This window comes from Oncorhynchus gorbuscha, unplaced genomic scaffold (genome assembly GCF_021184085.1).
Source record: "Oncorhynchus gorbuscha isolate QuinsamMale2020 ecotype Even-year unplaced genomic scaffold, OgorEven_v1.0 Un_scaffold_874, whole genome shotgun sequence".
NCBI lineage: Eukaryota > Metazoa > Chordata > Actinopteri > Salmoniformes > Salmonidae > Oncorhynchus > Oncorhynchus gorbuscha.
In genome coordinates this window covers 21,171-39,352 of record NW_025745857.1, presented here as the reverse complement: position 1 = coordinate 39,352, position 18,182 = coordinate 21,171, and the positions used below count along the sequence as shown (strand labels likewise).

Here is an 18,182-nt window from a genome sequence, read left to right as displayed (position 1 = left end):
GACAAATAAAATGCGCAGTGCACACTTGTTCTGATTGAGTTGTTCTGTACACCAGGGGGCAGAATGCCGAATGCTACCAGAGACTTATTCAAATACGTGATTCCACTTCCGGTTGTCGCACCATGGATGGAGTGGGCAGCTAGCAAGAAGTTGTGGATACGTTTAGCTTAACAAGTGTAATTGAAACCAACATGATTGTTGTTAGTATTGAGAGAGGTCATTTTAACTTCGCTCGTTAGTTAAACGTCCACGTATTAGCCAGGCGTGAAGCAAATTCATCTAAACTGAGCTCGCGTTTTGCTAAGCTTGCTAGCTGCTGCATGTTGTGCTATTTTCATAGATCACCCCCATGTTCATTGCGTGAAGATTTCAAAACAAGGTAAGGTGGCTAGCTAGCTACCTATCAATGTAATGTATAGTTATCTTCAGATCTTCAAAGAGCAAATAAAGGAGGTAAAGAAAAGCTGGATTGCTTTCTTTTCGTTAGTTCCTACTTAAGATCATGCAGCGGATCTATTCCGTTTTATAACTAAGCAGCAAGGCAACTCCACATGAGGCTGTTCTCCTGCACGACGCAACGCGCCCCCGTGGTGCCTTATTGCTATAAACTGGTTACCAACGTAATTAGAGTAGTTAAAATGCATGTTTTGTCATACCTGTGGTACATTGTTTAATATATATTGTCAAAAATATTTTTACTGATCTAATTACATTTGGTAACCAGTTTATAATACCTTTAAGTCCACTTGGGGGTTTGTGGTATATGGCCAATATACCATGGGTAAGGGCTGTATCCAGCCACTTCAAGTTGCTTCGTGCCTAAGAACAGTCCGTAGCCATATACCACACCCCCTCCTGCCTTATTGCTTCAATATACCCTTGTGTAGCATATGAATCTTGCTGTGCCAACCATTCCCTGCTACATCATCACCATTGCTGAAGAAGTTTCCTATTCATATGACATTTTATATACCTAGCACAGGAGGTTGGTGGCACCTTAATTGAGGAGAACTGGCTCGTGGTAATGACTGGAGCGGGATAAGCAATTATTATGAGCTGTTTTCCCCTCAGCAGCCTCCTGTGATACCTAGTACAATACAACTCTCTGTCTACATCTACTGTATACCGTAGCTAACTGATTTTGTCTCCCAATTAGGCAAAAATGGCAAACCTAGAACAATGGGTGAGTGACAGTCTGCATGACATCCTTGGCCTTAGTGACAGATATGTCGCCCAGTTCATGATCGGCTCCGCGCGTAAATCATCGAGCTCTCAAGACTTTGTCGCCCACCTCAAGTCGACGGGCACCATCGACATTAATCAGAGAGTGATCGCCTTTGCACAGGAACTGTATGAAAAGGTCAAATGATTTGCTTTCTTTGTGTTTTAATGGCGTGCTTGTTTCTTATTTTCACTGTGGTTATTATGAGCATCTAGAAATGACTTTCATCTATGTGTTTCAGATTCCTCGTAAGCAAGTGGTTGAAAAGCCAGCCAGAGCGATAGAGCGACACGTCATGGAGATTGAGAGGAAGAATCGGACTTACACCCTACTGTCAGACAGCGAGAGTGACGGAGAGGCAGTGAGAGAGAGGGAGAAGGAGAAGAAGAAAAGTAAAGACCGAGGCGATAAGAGGAAGCACCTCAGGAAAAGGGAGGAGAGTCAATCATCTAGTGAAGAGGAGACCCCTAAAAGGTAATCAACCTGGAATGGAGTTTCATGTTGCTTGCTTGTGACACGTTCTACCTGCTTTCCTTTCTTTTGTTGCTTTTTAGCTAAATGTTGACAGCTGTATTTGACTTGTATGGACTTCAGGGAGACAGGATGCAGCTTCAGGGGTCTATGGTCTCATTAACTGAATTGCAACCATAAATACATTACAACAATGAAGCCAGTTACCCTAGAATATTTGGATTGTTTTCATGCTGTGTAGTCTCTATTTTTCAGCTGCTACTCCTCTGTGACTTCAATGCCTGCTTGAACAAGCCTCCACTTAGATTGTGATTTGAGTTTCTAAAAGGGCCGTTCTCTTTCTCAGTAGTAAGCTGGGCCATGGCGACCAGAAGTCCAGTAAGAAGGATGAAGAGGAGGAGGAGGAGTGGGAGAAGGAAGAGAGAGAACGCGTACTGGATCTGGAAGAGAGGGATGCCTTTGCCGAACGAATGAAACTGAAGGACAAAGACAAGACGAGGAACATCATGGAGAGAACGGACAAGAAGGTGGGATTGACTATCAATGATGGAACCCAACCCAGTCCCTTTGACTTACTAGTGTACTTGTAGGTGTGTTTTGATTTTTGGCTAAATGTTTTTCCATGACCTTTTCACCAGGGCTACGAGGAGGCTCAGAAAAGACTAAAGATGGCAGAGGAGGATCACAAGAAAATCGTGAGCACATTATTCAAATTCCCTGTAACTTATCGTATAATAGACTATCGTCTAAGTTTGGGAAAAAACACAGTAGAAATAGAATTACTAGAACAGGGAGAGCCCCTCAGACTCATTATATGTCTATGGTCACCTATCTTCTCCTCTTTTCTATAGCTTCCAGAGTTGCGGAAGGAGTCTCGCAGGAACTACCTGTCAAAGAGAGAGGCTGAGAAGCTGGAGGACCTGGAGGCGGAGATCGCAGATGAGGAGTACCTGTTCTCCACGGACGCGCTGACTGAGAGGGAGCGGAAGGAGCTGGAGTACAAGCGCAACCTCCGAGACCTGGCCAAGGACTACAAGAAAGCCGGCGCCAAGGAGAAAGAGGAGAGGAAGAACAGATACTACATGCCGGAGGAGAAGAGGAGTAAAGTAAGGAGGAGATAGTTGGCTGGTAATGGTCCTGGCATGGATAGCCAGTACTCTTGTTGAAATGGTGTAAAACACTAGGATCCGGGGCTTGATTATATACATCTCGCTCACTCTATTTCCCTCTTCCTCTGTCCCTCCCTCTATCTTCGCCCTCGCTCTCTCCATCTCTCCAGGATATTCCTCAGAGGGACATGGAGCTGGAGTTGGAGATGCCCATGGAGGGTGGAGGAGAGCAGGGTCGCTGGGAGGAGGAGAGGTTGAAGACCGCCTCGCTCATCTTCGGGGCCAAGAAGGAGAGAGAGAAAGGGTTGAAGGCAGAAAGAGAGAAGTACCAGCTGATCCTGGAGGAAGACGAGATGATCAACTTTGTCAGCAGTGCCGTCATCATGAAGGGAACCCAGGACGAGAAGGTGGGTTGTTAAACGTTAAAGCGTTTATCTGTGATAGATTGCAAGGAATAAATAAAGCTATAGTTATGGATATAAGTCTAACAAAATATTGTCATAATTCAAATTCAGAAAATATTTTACATTCCATACATATTCAATAGCGATCAACGAATACACACCTGAGCTTCTGGAGTATTTCTAACTGTGCCAAGGACAAATCTCCATGTGACAATGAACAATACAGTGCAATTGTAATGTTGTCTTCATCTCTGTATGCTGTGTGTCTCCAGGAGCAGGAGCAGGCAGCCCTGTCCCAGGCGGAGGTCCAGAAGCAGTCCATCCAAGAGGTGAGACGCAGCCTGCCCGTGTTCCCCTACAGAGAGGACCTGCTCCTGGCCATCCAGCAGCACCAGATCCTGGTCATCGAGGGAGAGACGGGCTCCGGCAAGACCACCCAGATCCCCCAGTTCCTCATGGAGTCGGTGGGTACATATTATTCAAGGGGCCATGTCCATAAACATTATTATGGACACATATCAAAGAGGTTAGATAAAAGCAGAGGACACATTTCCATTGGACATTGTGTGTACGTTTGACAAAGTCGTCTTGAATCTTCAGTGTTTTGTCACTATTTTCACTAACATTTTTTAAAACAAATTGTAGTCTTCCACCCTGATCCATTTGTGGCATTATGCTTTTCTGTGTATGTTACCTTTGTTGACCTGTTGTCTGGGTTTACATCTCCTAGGGCTACAATGATGGAGGCATGAAGATTGGGTGTACCCAGCCCCGTAGAGTGGCAGCCATGTCTGTAGCAGCCAGGGTGGCACAAGAAGTGGGCGTCAAGCTGGGCAACGAGGTAAAAATGGCACAACCACTCTCTGTCACTCCGATGAAGCATAAATAATTCCTACTGTATATGGTAGAAAACATAAACTCACCGTATTTGTCCAACTACCCCTTTCTTCATCAGGTAGGCTACAGTATCCGTTTTGAGGATTGTACGTCAGAGAGGACAGTTCTCAAATACATGACTGACGGAATGCTGCTCAGAGAGTTCCTGACAGAGCCTGATCTGGCCAGCTACAGGTACCACTATATGCCCCGTCTGTCCTTATCTTTAGATATGTTTTCCATATGTGAAGGTTTATGTTTAAAAGTGGTATATTGTGTTCTAGAAAAATAATAAATTAAATAATTCCCTGCCATATTGTTTTAGTCAGTATGACCGTATAACAATAAATGATCCCTTCCTCTCTCTCAGTGTTGTCATCATTGATGAGGCCCACGAGCGGACGCTGCACACAGACATCCTGTTTGGTCTGATCAAGGACATTGCCAGGTTCCGTCCGGACCTGAAGGTGCTGGTGGCCAGCGCCACCTTGGACACAGAGCGCTTCTCCTGCTTCTTTGACGACGCGCCGGTATTCAGAATCCCCGGCAGGAGGTTCCCTGTGGACATCTTCTACACTAAGGTACCTCTGTTGACCATCTGTATAGTGAAATGGCCTCAGGACAAAAGATTGCATCCCCATTCTCCACCGTTCTCCTGAAGTGTGCACTTGCGCATTTCCCACGATGGATTTAACATGAAAACTCCCTCCGGGCAATGTTTAAACCAGTATAGAGCCTTTTAAATGTGCGACAGGAAGTGATCAAGTGCGCTCTTTGAGAGAAGGCGGAAGAAACGGAATGCAGCCATAGGCATAACTTTTAATGACTAAGTACCTTTTTCACCCGTGAGAAGTGCTGGATGATACTAATGTAAGTCAAAGATGGATGGCAATTATCTGTTCTATTGTTGTACTCTTTTCTCTCTGGTATTGTTTACTATTTCGCTCGCTCTCGCTCTCAGGCTCCTGAGGCAGACTACCTGGAGGCCTGTGTTGTGTCGGTGCTACAGATCCACGTCACACAGCCCCCCGGAGACTGTCTGGTCTTCCTCACTGGACAGGTCTGACACACTCGCACCTTGACCCCTCACCTCAACGCTGACATTCACATTACATCAGCTACTACATCATCTACCTCAGCTACTACGTCACATTACATCTGCTCTCACTCAACATCAGATCCTACATCAGTCACAACACATTAGCCTACTACAAATCACACTTCATCTGGTGAATCACACTACATCAGCAACCATCTTAAGTCTATTCATTCTGTATGTGGCTCTTTAATGTGTAGGGTACCGTCTTTCGGATGGGACGTTAAATGGTTGTCCTGACTCTCTGTGGTCTCTAAAAGATCCCCTGGCACTTATCGTAAGAGTTGGGGTGTTAACCCCGGTGTCCTGGCGAAATCTAGCCCTCATACCACCTAATTATCCCCAGCTTCCAATTGGCTCATTCATCTCTCCTCCCCTGTAACTATTCCCCAGGTCGTTGCTGTAAATGAGAATGTGTTCTCAGTCAACTTACCAGGTCAAATAAATAAATGACACACAGATTTCTGCCAAGGGTTCTGTCCTTACCGCTCTCCTGTCTCTCTCACCACAGGAGGAGATTGAGACTTGCTGTGAGCTGCTGCAGGAGAGATGCAGGCGTCTGGGTTCTAAGATATCGGAGCTCCTGGTGCTTCCCATCTACGCCAATCTACCTTCAGACATGCAGGCCAAGATCTTCAGCCCCACACCCCCTGGCTCACGCAAGGTGAGAGGACCTTTTCTCTTCGGTTTAAACTTGGGCCACTAGGGGGTGCTCAAGGACCATTTTGGAAATATGTTTTATCCTCTGTGATCAAATAATGTAACGAAAATATGTATGCATTATTTTCTTTACCCAAATGGAAAACCAACCCAACCTAGGTTATTGTAGATTTTATGCTGCACTTATGTCAATTTAGTAGATTCTATTCTACTATGTCATTTGGCGCATTTTAAGCTAATGGCGCCGAAGGAGTTTGCTGCCGTTTTACGATCCTGTAACCAATTGTGCTATTGTGTATGTTTTTTCACGTTATTTGTAACTTATTTTGTACATAATGTTTCTGCCACCATGTCTTATGACCGAAAAGAGCTTCTCGATATCAGGGCAGCGATTACTCACCCCGTACTGGAGGAATCCTTCTTCAACGAGTCAGACAGGAAGGATTTACTACAGATACCCGACAAGACCCTCATCCCCGTCAATCGCAGGAGTGAAAAGACTGAGACATCTCGGACGATGGTCCGTCACCTTTACCATCGGTCCTATTAGACAACGTACAATCAATCGATTAATAAAATAGATGAACTACGAGCACTTATATTCTACCAACGGGACATTAACCTGTCGTTCCACTAGCGGAACCCCTCGCCAACAGCCAATGCAATTGCAGGGCGCCAAATACAAATCAACAGAAATCTCATGAATCAAATTTCTCAAACATACAAGTATTAGGCACCATTTTAAAGATACAATTCTCGTTAATCTAGCCACAGTGTCTGATTTTCAAAAATGCTTTACAGCGAAAGCTCCACAAATGATTATGTTAAGTCACCACCAAGTCACAGAAAAACCCAGCCATTTTTCCAGCCAAAGAGAGGAGTCACAAAAAGCACAAATAGAGATTAAATTAATCACTAACCTTTGATGATCTTCATCAGATGACACTCATAGGACTTCATGTTACACAATACATGTATGTTTTGTTCGATAAAGTGCATATTTATATCCAAACATCTCATTTTACATTGGTGTGTTATGTTCAAAACATGCTGTGATTTTGCAGAGAGCCACATCAATTTACAGAAATACTCATTATAAATGTTGATGAAAATACAAGTGTTATGCATGGAACTTTATCTAAACTTCTCCTTAATGTAACCGCTGTGTCAGATTTCAAAAGAACTTTACGGAAAAAGCATACCATGCAATAATCTGAGTACGGAGCTCAGATCTCAAACCAGCAAAAAGAAATATCCGCCATGTTGCGCAATCAACATTAGTCAGAAATAGGATTATAAATATTCACTTACCTTTGATGATCTTCATCAGAATGCACTCCCAGGAATCCCAGTTCCACAATAAATGTTTGATTTGTTTGATAAAGTTCAGAATTTATGTCCATATACCTCCTTTTATAGATAAACCAATCAAAAAGCGCGTGCAACTTCCAGCGGAAAGATCGGACGAAAATGCCAAAAAGTTATATTACTGGTCGTAGAAACATATCAAACGATGTATAGAATCAATCTTTAGGATGTTTTTATCATAAATGTTCAATAATGTTCCAACCGGAGAATTCCATTGTCTGTAGAAAAGCAATGGAACGGGAGCAACCTCTCATGTGAATGCGCGTGACTGAGCTCGTGGCTGCTGGCAGACCTCTGACTCATTCCCCTCTCATTCAGCCCCACTTCATAGTAGAAGCATCAAACAACGTTCTAAAGACGGTTGACATCTAGTGGGAGCCTTGGGAAGTGCAACATAACCAATATCCCACTGTATCTTCAATAGGGGCTGAGTTGGAAAAACTACAAACCTCAGATTTCCCACTTCCTTTTTTTTTTTTTCTCAGGTTTTTGCTTGCCTTATGAGTTCTGTTATACTCAGACATCATTCAAACAGTTTTAGAAACTTCAGTGTTTTCTATCCAATACTACTAATAATAATAATATTAGCATCTGGGACAGAGTAGGAGGCAGTTTACTCTGGGCACGCTTTTCATCCAAAAGTGAAAATGCTGCCCCCTAGCCCATGAAGTTAAAAACTGTAATATCTTATGTTTCACCGAGTCGTGGCTGAACGATGACATGATTAACATACAGTTGGCAGGTTTTAAGCTTTTTCGGCAGAATAGAACAGCGGTGGTAAGACAAGGGGCGGCGGCCTTGTATTAGTAAATATTTATAAACAACAGCTGGTGCATGAAATCTAAGGAAGTCTCGAGGTTTTGCTCGCCTGAGGTAGAGTCTCATGATAAGCTGTAGACCACACTATTTACCAAGAGAGTTTACATCTATAGTTTTCATAGCTGTCGACATACCACCGCAGACCAATGCTGGCACTAAGACCGGACTCAATGAGCTGTATACGGCCATAAGCAAACAGGAAAACGCACATCCAGAGGCGGCGCTCCGAGTGGCCGGGGACTTGAATGCAGGGAAACTCAAATCAGTTTTGCCTCATTTCTATCAGCATGTTAAATGTGCAACCAGAAGGGAAAAATAATCTAGAGCACCTTTACTCCACACACAGAGACCCGTACAAAGCTCTCCCTCACCCTCCATTTGGCAAATCTGACCATAATTCTGTCCTCCTGATTCCTGCTTACAAGCAAAAACTAAAGCAGGAAGCACCAGTGACTCGGTCAATAAGAAAGTGGTCAGATGAAGCAGATGCTAAGCTACAGGACTGTTTTGCTAGCACAGACTGGCATATGTTCCGGGATTCTTCCGATGGCATTGAGGGGTACACCATATCAGTCACTGGCTTCATCAATAAGTGCATCGACGATGTCGTCCCCACGGTGACCGTACATACAGTGGGGAGAACAAGTATTTGATACACTGCCGATTTTGCAGGTTTTCCTAATTACAAAGCATGTAGAGGTCTGTCATTTTTATCATAGGTACACTTCCACTGTGAGAGACGGAATCTAAAACAAAAATCCAGAAAATCACATTGTATGATTTTTAAGTAATTAATTAGCATTCTATTACATAACCACAACAGTGGTAGGCCTGATCAGCAACAACGATGAGACAGCCTATAGGGAGGAGGTCAGAGACCTGGCTGTGTGGTGCAAGGACAACGACCTCTCCCTCAACGTGATCAAGACAAAGGAGATCAAATCAAATTTTATTTGTCACATACACATGGTTAGCAGATGTTAATGCGAGTGTAGCGAAATGCTTGTGCTTCTAGTTCCGACAATGCAGTAATAACCAACAAGTAATCTAACTAACAATTCCAAAACTACTGTCTAATACACAGTGTAAGGGGATAAAGAATATGTACATAAGGATATATGAATGAGTGATGGTACAGAGCAGCATAGGCAAGATACAGTAGATGGTATCGAGTACAGTATATACATATGAGATGAGTATGTAAACAAGGTGGCATAGTTAAAGTGGCTAGTGATACATGTATTACATAAGGATGCAGTCGATGATATAGAGTACAGTATATACGTATGCATATGAGATGAATAATGTAGGGTAAGTAACATTATATAAGGTAGCATTGTTTAAAGTGGCTAGTGATATATTTACATAATTTCCCATCAATTCCCATTATTAAAGTGGCTGGAGTTGAGTCAGTGTGTTGGCAGGAGCCACTCAATGTTAGTGGTGGCTGTTTAACAGTCTGATGGCCTTGAGATAGAAGCTGTTTTTCAGTCTCTCAGTCCCAGCTTTGATGCACAGATGATTGTGGACTACAGGAAAAGGAGGACCAAGCACGCTCCCATTCTCATCGATGGGGCTGTAGTGGAGCTGGTGTCCACATCACCAACAAACTATCATGGTCCGAGCACACTAAGACAGTTGTGAAGAGGGTAAGACCAAGCCTATTTCCTCTCAGGAGACTGGAAAGATTTGGCATGGGTCCTCAGATCCTCAAAAGGTTCTACAGCTGCACCACCGAGAGCATCCTGACTGGTTGGATCACTGCCTGGTATAGCAACTGCTCGGCCTCCGACCGCAAAGCACCACAGAGGGTAGTGCGTATGGCCCAGTACATCACTGTCCCCAAGCTTCCTGCCATCCAGGGCCTCTATACCAGGCGGTGTCAGAGGAAGGCCCTAAAAATGGTCAAAGACGCCAGCCACCCTAGTCATAGACGGTTCCCTCTGCTACCGCACTGCAAGCGGTACCGGAGTGACAAGTTGAGTTCCAAATAGCTTCTTAACAGTTTCCACCCCCCCCCCCCCAAGCCATAAGACTCCTGTTCAGCTAATCCCAGACCCCTCATTTATGCTGCTGCTACTATGTTTATAATCTATGCATAGTCACTTTAACTCTACCTACATGTCCATATTTCCTCGACTAACCGTTGCCCCTGCACATTGACTCTGTACCGGCGCCCCCTGTATATAGCCTTGCTTGTTATTTTACTGCTGTGGTTTAATTATTTGTTTGTTTTATTTTCTATTTTCTACTGATCCATTTTTTACTTAACACTTTAAAAAAACATTTTTTTAAAGCATTGTTGGTTAAGGGCTTGTAAGTAAGCATTTCACAGTAAAGTCTACACCTGTTGTATTTGGCGCATGTGACAAATAACATTTGATTTGACCACTTAAGACCTCATTCTTCAGATTCCTGCCTCCATGTTTCTCGTTCTCTTCTGGTGTTGTGTACAAACACATTATCTGATGTACAAAGTGTCCTCTCTCTGTGTGTCCTTAGGTGGTGGTGGCCACTAACATTGCGGAGACCTCTCTAACCATCGATGGGATCATATACGTCATAGATCCAGGTTTCTGCAAGCAGAAGAGCTATAACGCCCGCACCGGGATGGAGTCTCTGATCGTCACGCCTTGCTCACGGGTAACACGCTAGCTTTGGTTTTCAAATTAGCCATTTTGTTGTCATTGTCAGAGAAAGTGTAATTCATGTGGCTCTTATTGGGGCTGTAGATTTAGTTCTCTGGACAACATTCTGACCGTTTGCTGATTCCATCTGTTTTGATCCACCACAGGCCTCAGCCAATCAGCGAGCAGGTCGTGCAGGCAGAGTGGCGGCTGGGAAGTGTTTCCGTCTCTACACTGCGTGGGCGTTTAAACACGAGATGGAGGAGTCCACCGTGCCCGAGATCCAGCGAACTAACCTGGGCAACGTGGTGCTGCTGCTCAAGAGCTTGGGTACGGAACAAACGCCTTATAAGTCATGTCACAGTGCTAAATGAGAGAACACGTTTTAAAATGCACAGAGGTCCTCTTGAAGTAATCCACTGAAGTATAGTCTGTAGTTCACTATTATGAGTTTGACTTACTTGACTTAGTGGAGCAAAGGGCCTCAGTATGAGCATCTCAAACCCATGTGTCGATTTGTTTTACATTGTAGTGGCGTATATTTTTTTATTTTCCCCGACAGGAATTAATGACCTCATCCACTTTGATTTCATGGACCCACCCCCTCACGAGACCCTGGTGCTAGCTCTGGAGCAGCTGTACGCACTGGGTGCACTCAACCACCTCGGAGAGCTCACCAAGGTAACTTACGCCTGACTGTCTATCAAAACCACGGCACCATTGCAATACTTTTCAATGGCATTGGCACCAGTCCCTCCTCCCTTGTTAAATCAGTTGAATAAGAAAAAGGCTTCTTACGGCTCAATTTATTGTTGGAAATAAGACCTGTAGTGATCCTGATGTTATCTCGTGAATCAAATAACTTTTTTTTGTGAATGTTGGTTCCGCTCTGTCAACGAAAATCAAAAACATTAGTGGAAATCCCTTGGGTTACATTAAGGGACATTTTCCCTCTCTGCTTTAGTTTTATCCACCTGATGTAATAGAGGTGATTGCTAACTTAAAGAAATCAGCAGCAAGTCATGATGAGGTGCCTTTTTAGTGAAATCATTGTCTTGCCTCCATTATTGAGCCTCTAACGTACATCTTCACCAAATCAATGCAAACTGGTGTTGTTCCTAAAGATTTGAAAATTGCCTAAGTTATACCCCTCTATATATCTGGGGATCCAAGATATTTTACAAATTATTGCACAGTATCTGTACTGTGTTTTCTAAAATCCTAGAGAAACTGTTGTATGAAAGAATGTTGAAACATTTAAACCAACACTATTCTATATGACCACCAATATGTTTTTTGTAAAAACTAATCCACAGATGAATTCAAAATAATCCTTTGTTATTACTTATCTATATCAATGACCTTGCTGCTGTTCTTCTACCATACTTCCCATTCTTTTTGCTGAGGATACCAACTTGGATTTATCACACGAGAATTTCGATTCACTAATCAACGAAGCCAACTCGGTTTTCTGAATTTCCATATAAACAAATTATCTTTTTAATGTAATAAAAAAATCCAACTTTGTTGTATTTACTGGTAAGAATCAGATATATTTTTAAAAGAGCCAGAATCTCAATTGTTGGGAATTAAATGAACCAGGTTTAATCTACTACATTCCTCTGTGTTCTAGTTGATGAAAAGTTGTCCTGTAAAGATCATATTCAGTTGGTCTGCAGCAAAGTGTTGAAGTCCTTTGGTATCATCAGAAAGATTAGTGGTTTGAGTCATCAGGCTTGCTTCCTGACACTATACTACAGCTTAATTTACCCATATATTATTTACTGCAATATTGTCTGGGCCAGTACATATGCTTTCTACCTACACAAATCACTCATCACACAAAATAAACGTACAACACTAGCCACCTCCTCTATCTACTTGGCTCCAGCTGTCCCTCCGTTTAAGAAACTCAATATATTGTCTATCTACAACATTAATATACTCAAATTATGCACCTTCATCTACAAATACACATGCCTCCCAGACAATCCACCTAAACCCTTCAATGGTTAATTCCCAAATCCATGCATACACAAGACACCTTTACCCTTCCCACTGCCGCACCTCACATAGTCAATTCTCTAGCCGATACAGAGGGTTCGTACTCTGGAATTCCTATCTTCATATTGCCAAAACATCATCATCCCTCAATAACTTCAAGTATAGATTAGGGGTCAGCCCGATGACCTAAACTACCTCCATGTAGCCTAACTCTCTCTCACACACATATACACACACACATAATCAAACATGATTTTTCTTGTATACTGAGTATGTCATGTACAGTTATAATTAGTACGCTTTGTTTAACTGATTGAACAAACTTTATTTGTACTTATATTTGTGTATTTTTTTTGTGTGGTTGCTTGTTTTATTTTTATCTGTACTGTTTTGTCTTTCCCTTATTCTTTGGTGAGAATAAATAAAACCTAAAAAAGTGCAAATGACCTCTGGGAATGCAGGGAGGAGATATAATAGGGCACATCGATTCCATCACCATTAGGCAGGTGAATGAACATATTGGCTTCTAATACCTTAGAAAGGTGACTATTTGATGTGAAAGGTCATGTAATGAGTGTTGTTGTGTTCCAGTTGGGCCGCAGGATGGCTGAGCTGCCGGTGGACCCTATGCTGAGCAAGATGATCCTAGCCTCAGAACAGTGAGTCTCTATGGCGATCCTGGCACTGGCCTGGAATGAATGTAGTTGTATTATTCTGTTACCTTGCTCATCATCCCCCTTTCTCTCTTTTTCTCTCAACCCCCCCCCCCCCCCACTAAATGAATTTTATTCTTATTACAAAAGTGCTTTATTGACAATTATTCAACAAACCTCTTAATGTATTTCACTAAACTTTCCCATCTTCCTCTGTCTCTCCAGGTATAAGTGTTCTGAGGAGGTGTTGACCATCGCGGCCATGCTGTCTGTGAACAACTCCATCTTCTACCGACCCAAAGACAAGGTGGTTCACGCCGACAACGCCAGGCAGAACTTTGTGGTCCCCGGGGGGAGACCATATGGTGCTGCTCAACGTCTACACACAGGTCAGGAGGATTGGGTTTGATAGTTAAGATAAAGATGTCATACTACCCCACTTTGTTTCCACTTGTCTCATATAAGGTATCAGGGTAGCAGTTCTGGGTCATGTTCATTTGCCACCAACTGTAAAAATAAAATAAAAAGAGACAAATGTCGGTCTGGGTGCCGGAACATAATTATAGTTATTTCTACACTGCAAATTGAACACACCTAAGCCCAAAAAGAGGTTGTATTTTAAAATAATAATAATTTAATTCCTCGATTGCATTGACATTTTTCGTGGGAATTTTTTGGGGCAGATTTTCATATTTAACTTTTTTTTGAATCCCTGGTGATTTTAGTATTTTTTTGGGCCAAGTACTAAAATCCCCAAAAATAACTTTCAATATTTGTGGAGCTGAGCCCCCCCCCTGATTTGGAGCAAAACTCAAAGTTCTATGTGAGGGTTTCCCAAACTCAGTCCCCAGGACCCCAAGGTGTTTCCCCAAGCACTACACAGCTGATTCAAGTAATCATCAAGCTTTCACCAATTGAATCAGCTGTGTTGCGTTAGGGCAAAAAACAAAACGTGCACCTCTTGGGATCCCTAGAACAGAGTTTGGGAAATGCTGTTCTATGTTTTGTTTTCAGTCTGTGATATTGACTGCTTCATTTGTCCCACAGTGGCTGGAGAGTGGCTACTCCACCCAGTGGTGCTATGAGAACTTCATCCAGTTCCGCTCCATGAAGCGGGCGCGGGATGTCAGGGAGCAGCTGGAGGGCCTGATGGACAGGATCGAGGTGGAGGTGTGCAGCTCAGGCGGCGACATTGTGCCCATCCGCAAGGTCAGTGTGACTGTGAACGCACCCTAACCTCATGACCATGAACACACCTTAAAACCGCTTAACCATGAACTTACCTTAAAACAGCTTGACCGTGAACACAAAATACAACCGTTTCTTCTAGTTAACCATGTTTTTTTTTTTTTTACCACCCTCCTAGAGTGTAGACCCGTGTTTCCCAACCCCAGTCCTCGGGTACCCCCAAACAGCACACCTGATTCAACTTGTCATCTAAACGTCAAGCCCTCCATGTTGAATCAGGAGTTTTTATCTGGGGCTACAACTAAAAGTGTGCTGTTGGGGTTACAGGATGACCGGAGCTGGGAAACACGGGCATAGACCACTTTGTTCCACTTCTAATTTTCTGTGCGAACACTTACCTGACACCAAACTCTTTGTTACATGTGTAGCCAATGTGTGAATATGCTTCACTGATACTTAATTTAAAAATATGTATTTTGACCTCAAATGGACAACCATGTCAAATAAAGGTTCAATAAAAATGTTCTCTCCCTCTCTCAGGCAGTGACGGCGGGGTATTTCTACCACACGGCGCGGCTTAGCAAGGGGGGCTACAAGACGGTGAAGCACCAGCAGACAGTCTATGTCCACCCCAACAGCTCCCTGTTCGAGGAGCAGCCCCGTTGGCTCATCTACCACGAGCTGGTCTTCACCACCAAGGAGTTCATGAGACAGGTTTGGCATCAGTACTAGTAGACTTGTGGTCATGTTTGTGTGCATGTTTCTCCATGTGAGGAAGATCTGGAAGCAATCCACCACCGTGAAGGGCAAAGTAAAACTTTAGGGGAGTTGTTGCTGTCTTGTTGTAATATCAAGTGGCTCCAGGTAGCATTGTCTTTGTATACAGTATTATATACAGTACCTTCGGAAAGTATTCAGACTCCTTGACTTTTTCCACATTTTGTTACATTACAGCCTTATTCTAAAATGGATTAAATAAATACAAATTCTCAGAAATCTACACACAATAACCCATAATGACAAAACAAAAACAGGTTTTTAGGAATTTTTGCAAATATATTAAAAATAAACAACAGAAATATCTTATTTGCGTAAGTATTCAGACCCTTTGATATGAGACTCTAATTTGAGATCAGATGCATCCTGTTTCCATTGATCATCCTTAAGATGTTTCTTCAACTTGATTGGAGTCCACCACCATGTCCAACTGATTGGACATGATTTGAAAAGACACACCTGTCTGTATAAGGTCCTACAGTTGACAGTGCATGTCAGAGCAAAACCCAAGCCGTGAGTTCGAAGGAACAAGGCACACCTGTTAATTGAAATGCATTCCAGGTGACTACCTCGTGAAGCTGGTTGAAAGAATGCCAAGAGTGTGCAAAGCTGTCATCAAGGCAAAGAAAGGGTGGCTATTTGAAGAATCTCAAATCTTAAATATATTTAATTTAACACTTTTTTTTTGGTTACTACTCAATTCCAGGTGTGTTATTTCATAGTGTTGATGTCTTCACCGTTATTATACAATGTAGAAAATAGTAAAAGTAAAGAAAAACCCTGGAATGAGTAGGTGTGTCCAAACTTTTGACAGGCAAACATTTCGAAACTTGGTTTTGCTTGATCATTATGGGGTATTGGGTGTAGATTGAGAGGGGAAATTTTTATTTATTTAATCATTTTTAGAATAAGGCTGCAACGTAACCTAATGTGGAAAAAGTCAAGGGGTCTGAATAGTTTCCAAATGCACTGTACATACTGTATGTTGAGATTTAAGCTGCATGGGACAGAATGAATATGATTTTAAGGGTTTCGGAAGGTGCTGTTATTCTTACATTACTTTGAATTCATGTAAATATATTTTCCCCCTTTAATTTGAACCTCTTTCTCTGCCTCAAGGTGATTGAGATAGACAGCAGCTGGCTGCTGGAGGTGGCTCCCCACTACTACAAGAACAAGGAGCTGGAGGACAGCAGCAGTAAGAAGATGCCTCGCAAACAGGGCAAGGCCAAGGAAGAGCTGGGCTAAGGACAGGAACTAGAAAAGACAGAGACTTTCTCCCCTCAGAGATAGACAGCCAAGCAGGGCTGCCATAAGGAACTGTGATATAAAAAATGTAAAAAACTTTGGGGCCCTTGAGCCAAAAATAAAAGAAACGGGATAAAAACTTGTATGCTTATGGGCTTATTTATCATAAACCACCTATCGGAGCTAGAGGAGCTTGATGATAAGGAAATGTTATGCACTTGGACTGTCAGAGTTTCCTGTGTCTGGTATGATGCAGGGTCCGGGGTGAAGTTTCCCCTAAGTACAGATCTAGGATCTGCTTCCCCTCCCCATGTCCTAACCATTACGGCTGAAATGTAAAACTGACCCAATATCAGTGTATGGGGGTAACTTCACCCTACTCCATGATGCAGAAACAGCAGCAAGACCGATGAAAACAAATGACAGGGCTACTGCTTTGTACGTAATGGCCGATGACTACCAGAGATTTTGCCTATTTACTTTCCCTAAATGGTTAACTTTTGTTGCCCAATGTCTGGGTGTTGTTGGGGTTGTAAATGTCTTTTCTTGTCCCAATTACACCTACCAGACTGAAAGAAAACAATGCTGTGTGTTTGGCTTCAGTGTGGTTCCGCTGTCTCTTTCTTTTTCTATTGGAATAAACTTTTTACAGGCACTTGCTTTGTCCTGTGACTTGCTTAGGCGCTAAGTGTTTGTTTTTGTTAACATGGGAGTGTCTGACCGTTTACATAGTTGCTAACATGAACATTTGTCAATGCCTGTCCCCATTATTCATTAACCCTATGATAGGCCATACATAGAATTAGCTACTTCTTCCGGTCTTTGATTTACTTGTATGAGGAAGTCCAGAGTATCAGGGCTATATTTAGGTTGCTGCTTTGCCTGTTTGAATGGCACAGGATAATGTTTTTCTACCAGTAACATGTCAATCCTGGGATCACAGTTTGTTAGTTGAAGTATGCTTGTTGGGTTAACATTTTCTGGGATTTGCCCATTTCAAACAACTGAAGTTTGATGGGATTTTAGGATTATGTGCACATTAGTTTGACTGTAGTGGCTTCGAGAATGTTTTCAACTGAATGAAATTATTTAGAAGGGTAACATTCTGGCTGATGTGCATTGGACTTTTAAACGTAATGTCATAGAAACCGCAGAAGATTCTTCTGTTGTAGTTAGTGTGTTGTTTGCGAAATGAAATGAGAAATCAGGATTACATGCACTTCTATGGCTGATTTTTCAACCCTTTAAACATTAGTTTACCTAAAAGGGCTTAGTGAATGAAATTATTTACACTTTTCGTTCTGGGTGAGGTTCAATGGACCTCAATGTTTTCATATAAAGTGCATAATGGGGTTGCTGAACCATTGCAGATAGCCTTGAGTGCTTTTGGGTGAATCCTGTTTACCTTGTCATTATGGTAAACCTGCATGTGTAGCTTTAGTCTAATACGTAAGCATCATGACATGAGTTGCAGTGCATTGGACAGGTCGGTGCTCTGATTCAAGAGCCTTGTGGAGTTTTCCGTGCAGCCGATCACTTCCCTGTCCAACAGCAGACAAGGAAACAAACACATTCCACATTCTAGTCTGTAGAATGTCAAACGTTCATTTGGAATGTGGGATTTAAAGGTAGATTATAAACAACTGTAGTAGCCATTAGA

General features: G+C 42.6%; 1 protein-coding gene across 1 annotated transcript; it reads left to right on the top strand.

Moving 5' to 3' along the window:
• Positions 1-93: 93 nt before the first annotated feature.
• Positions 94-17,177, top strand: dhx16 (DEAH (Asp-Glu-Ala-His) box polypeptide 16). The gene is given in 22 exon segments (XM_046335913.1): positions 94-379; positions 1,157-1,360; positions 1,464-1,696; positions 2,040-2,220; positions 2,332-2,388; positions 2,545-2,799; positions 2,973-3,209; positions 3,479-3,670; positions 3,937-4,047; positions 4,162-4,277; positions 4,453-4,663; positions 5,044-5,142; positions 5,690-5,842; positions 10,528-10,668; positions 10,820-10,982; positions 11,215-11,333; positions 13,248-13,315; positions 13,535-13,655; positions 13,657-13,698; positions 14,357-14,518; positions 15,038-15,211; positions 16,394-17,177. Coding segments are annotated over 21 exon segments (3,162 nt in total). The 5' UTR covers positions 94-379; positions 1,157-1,162; the 3' UTR covers positions 16,523-17,177.
• The last annotated feature ends 1,005 nt before the right edge of the window (positions 17,178-18,182 follow it).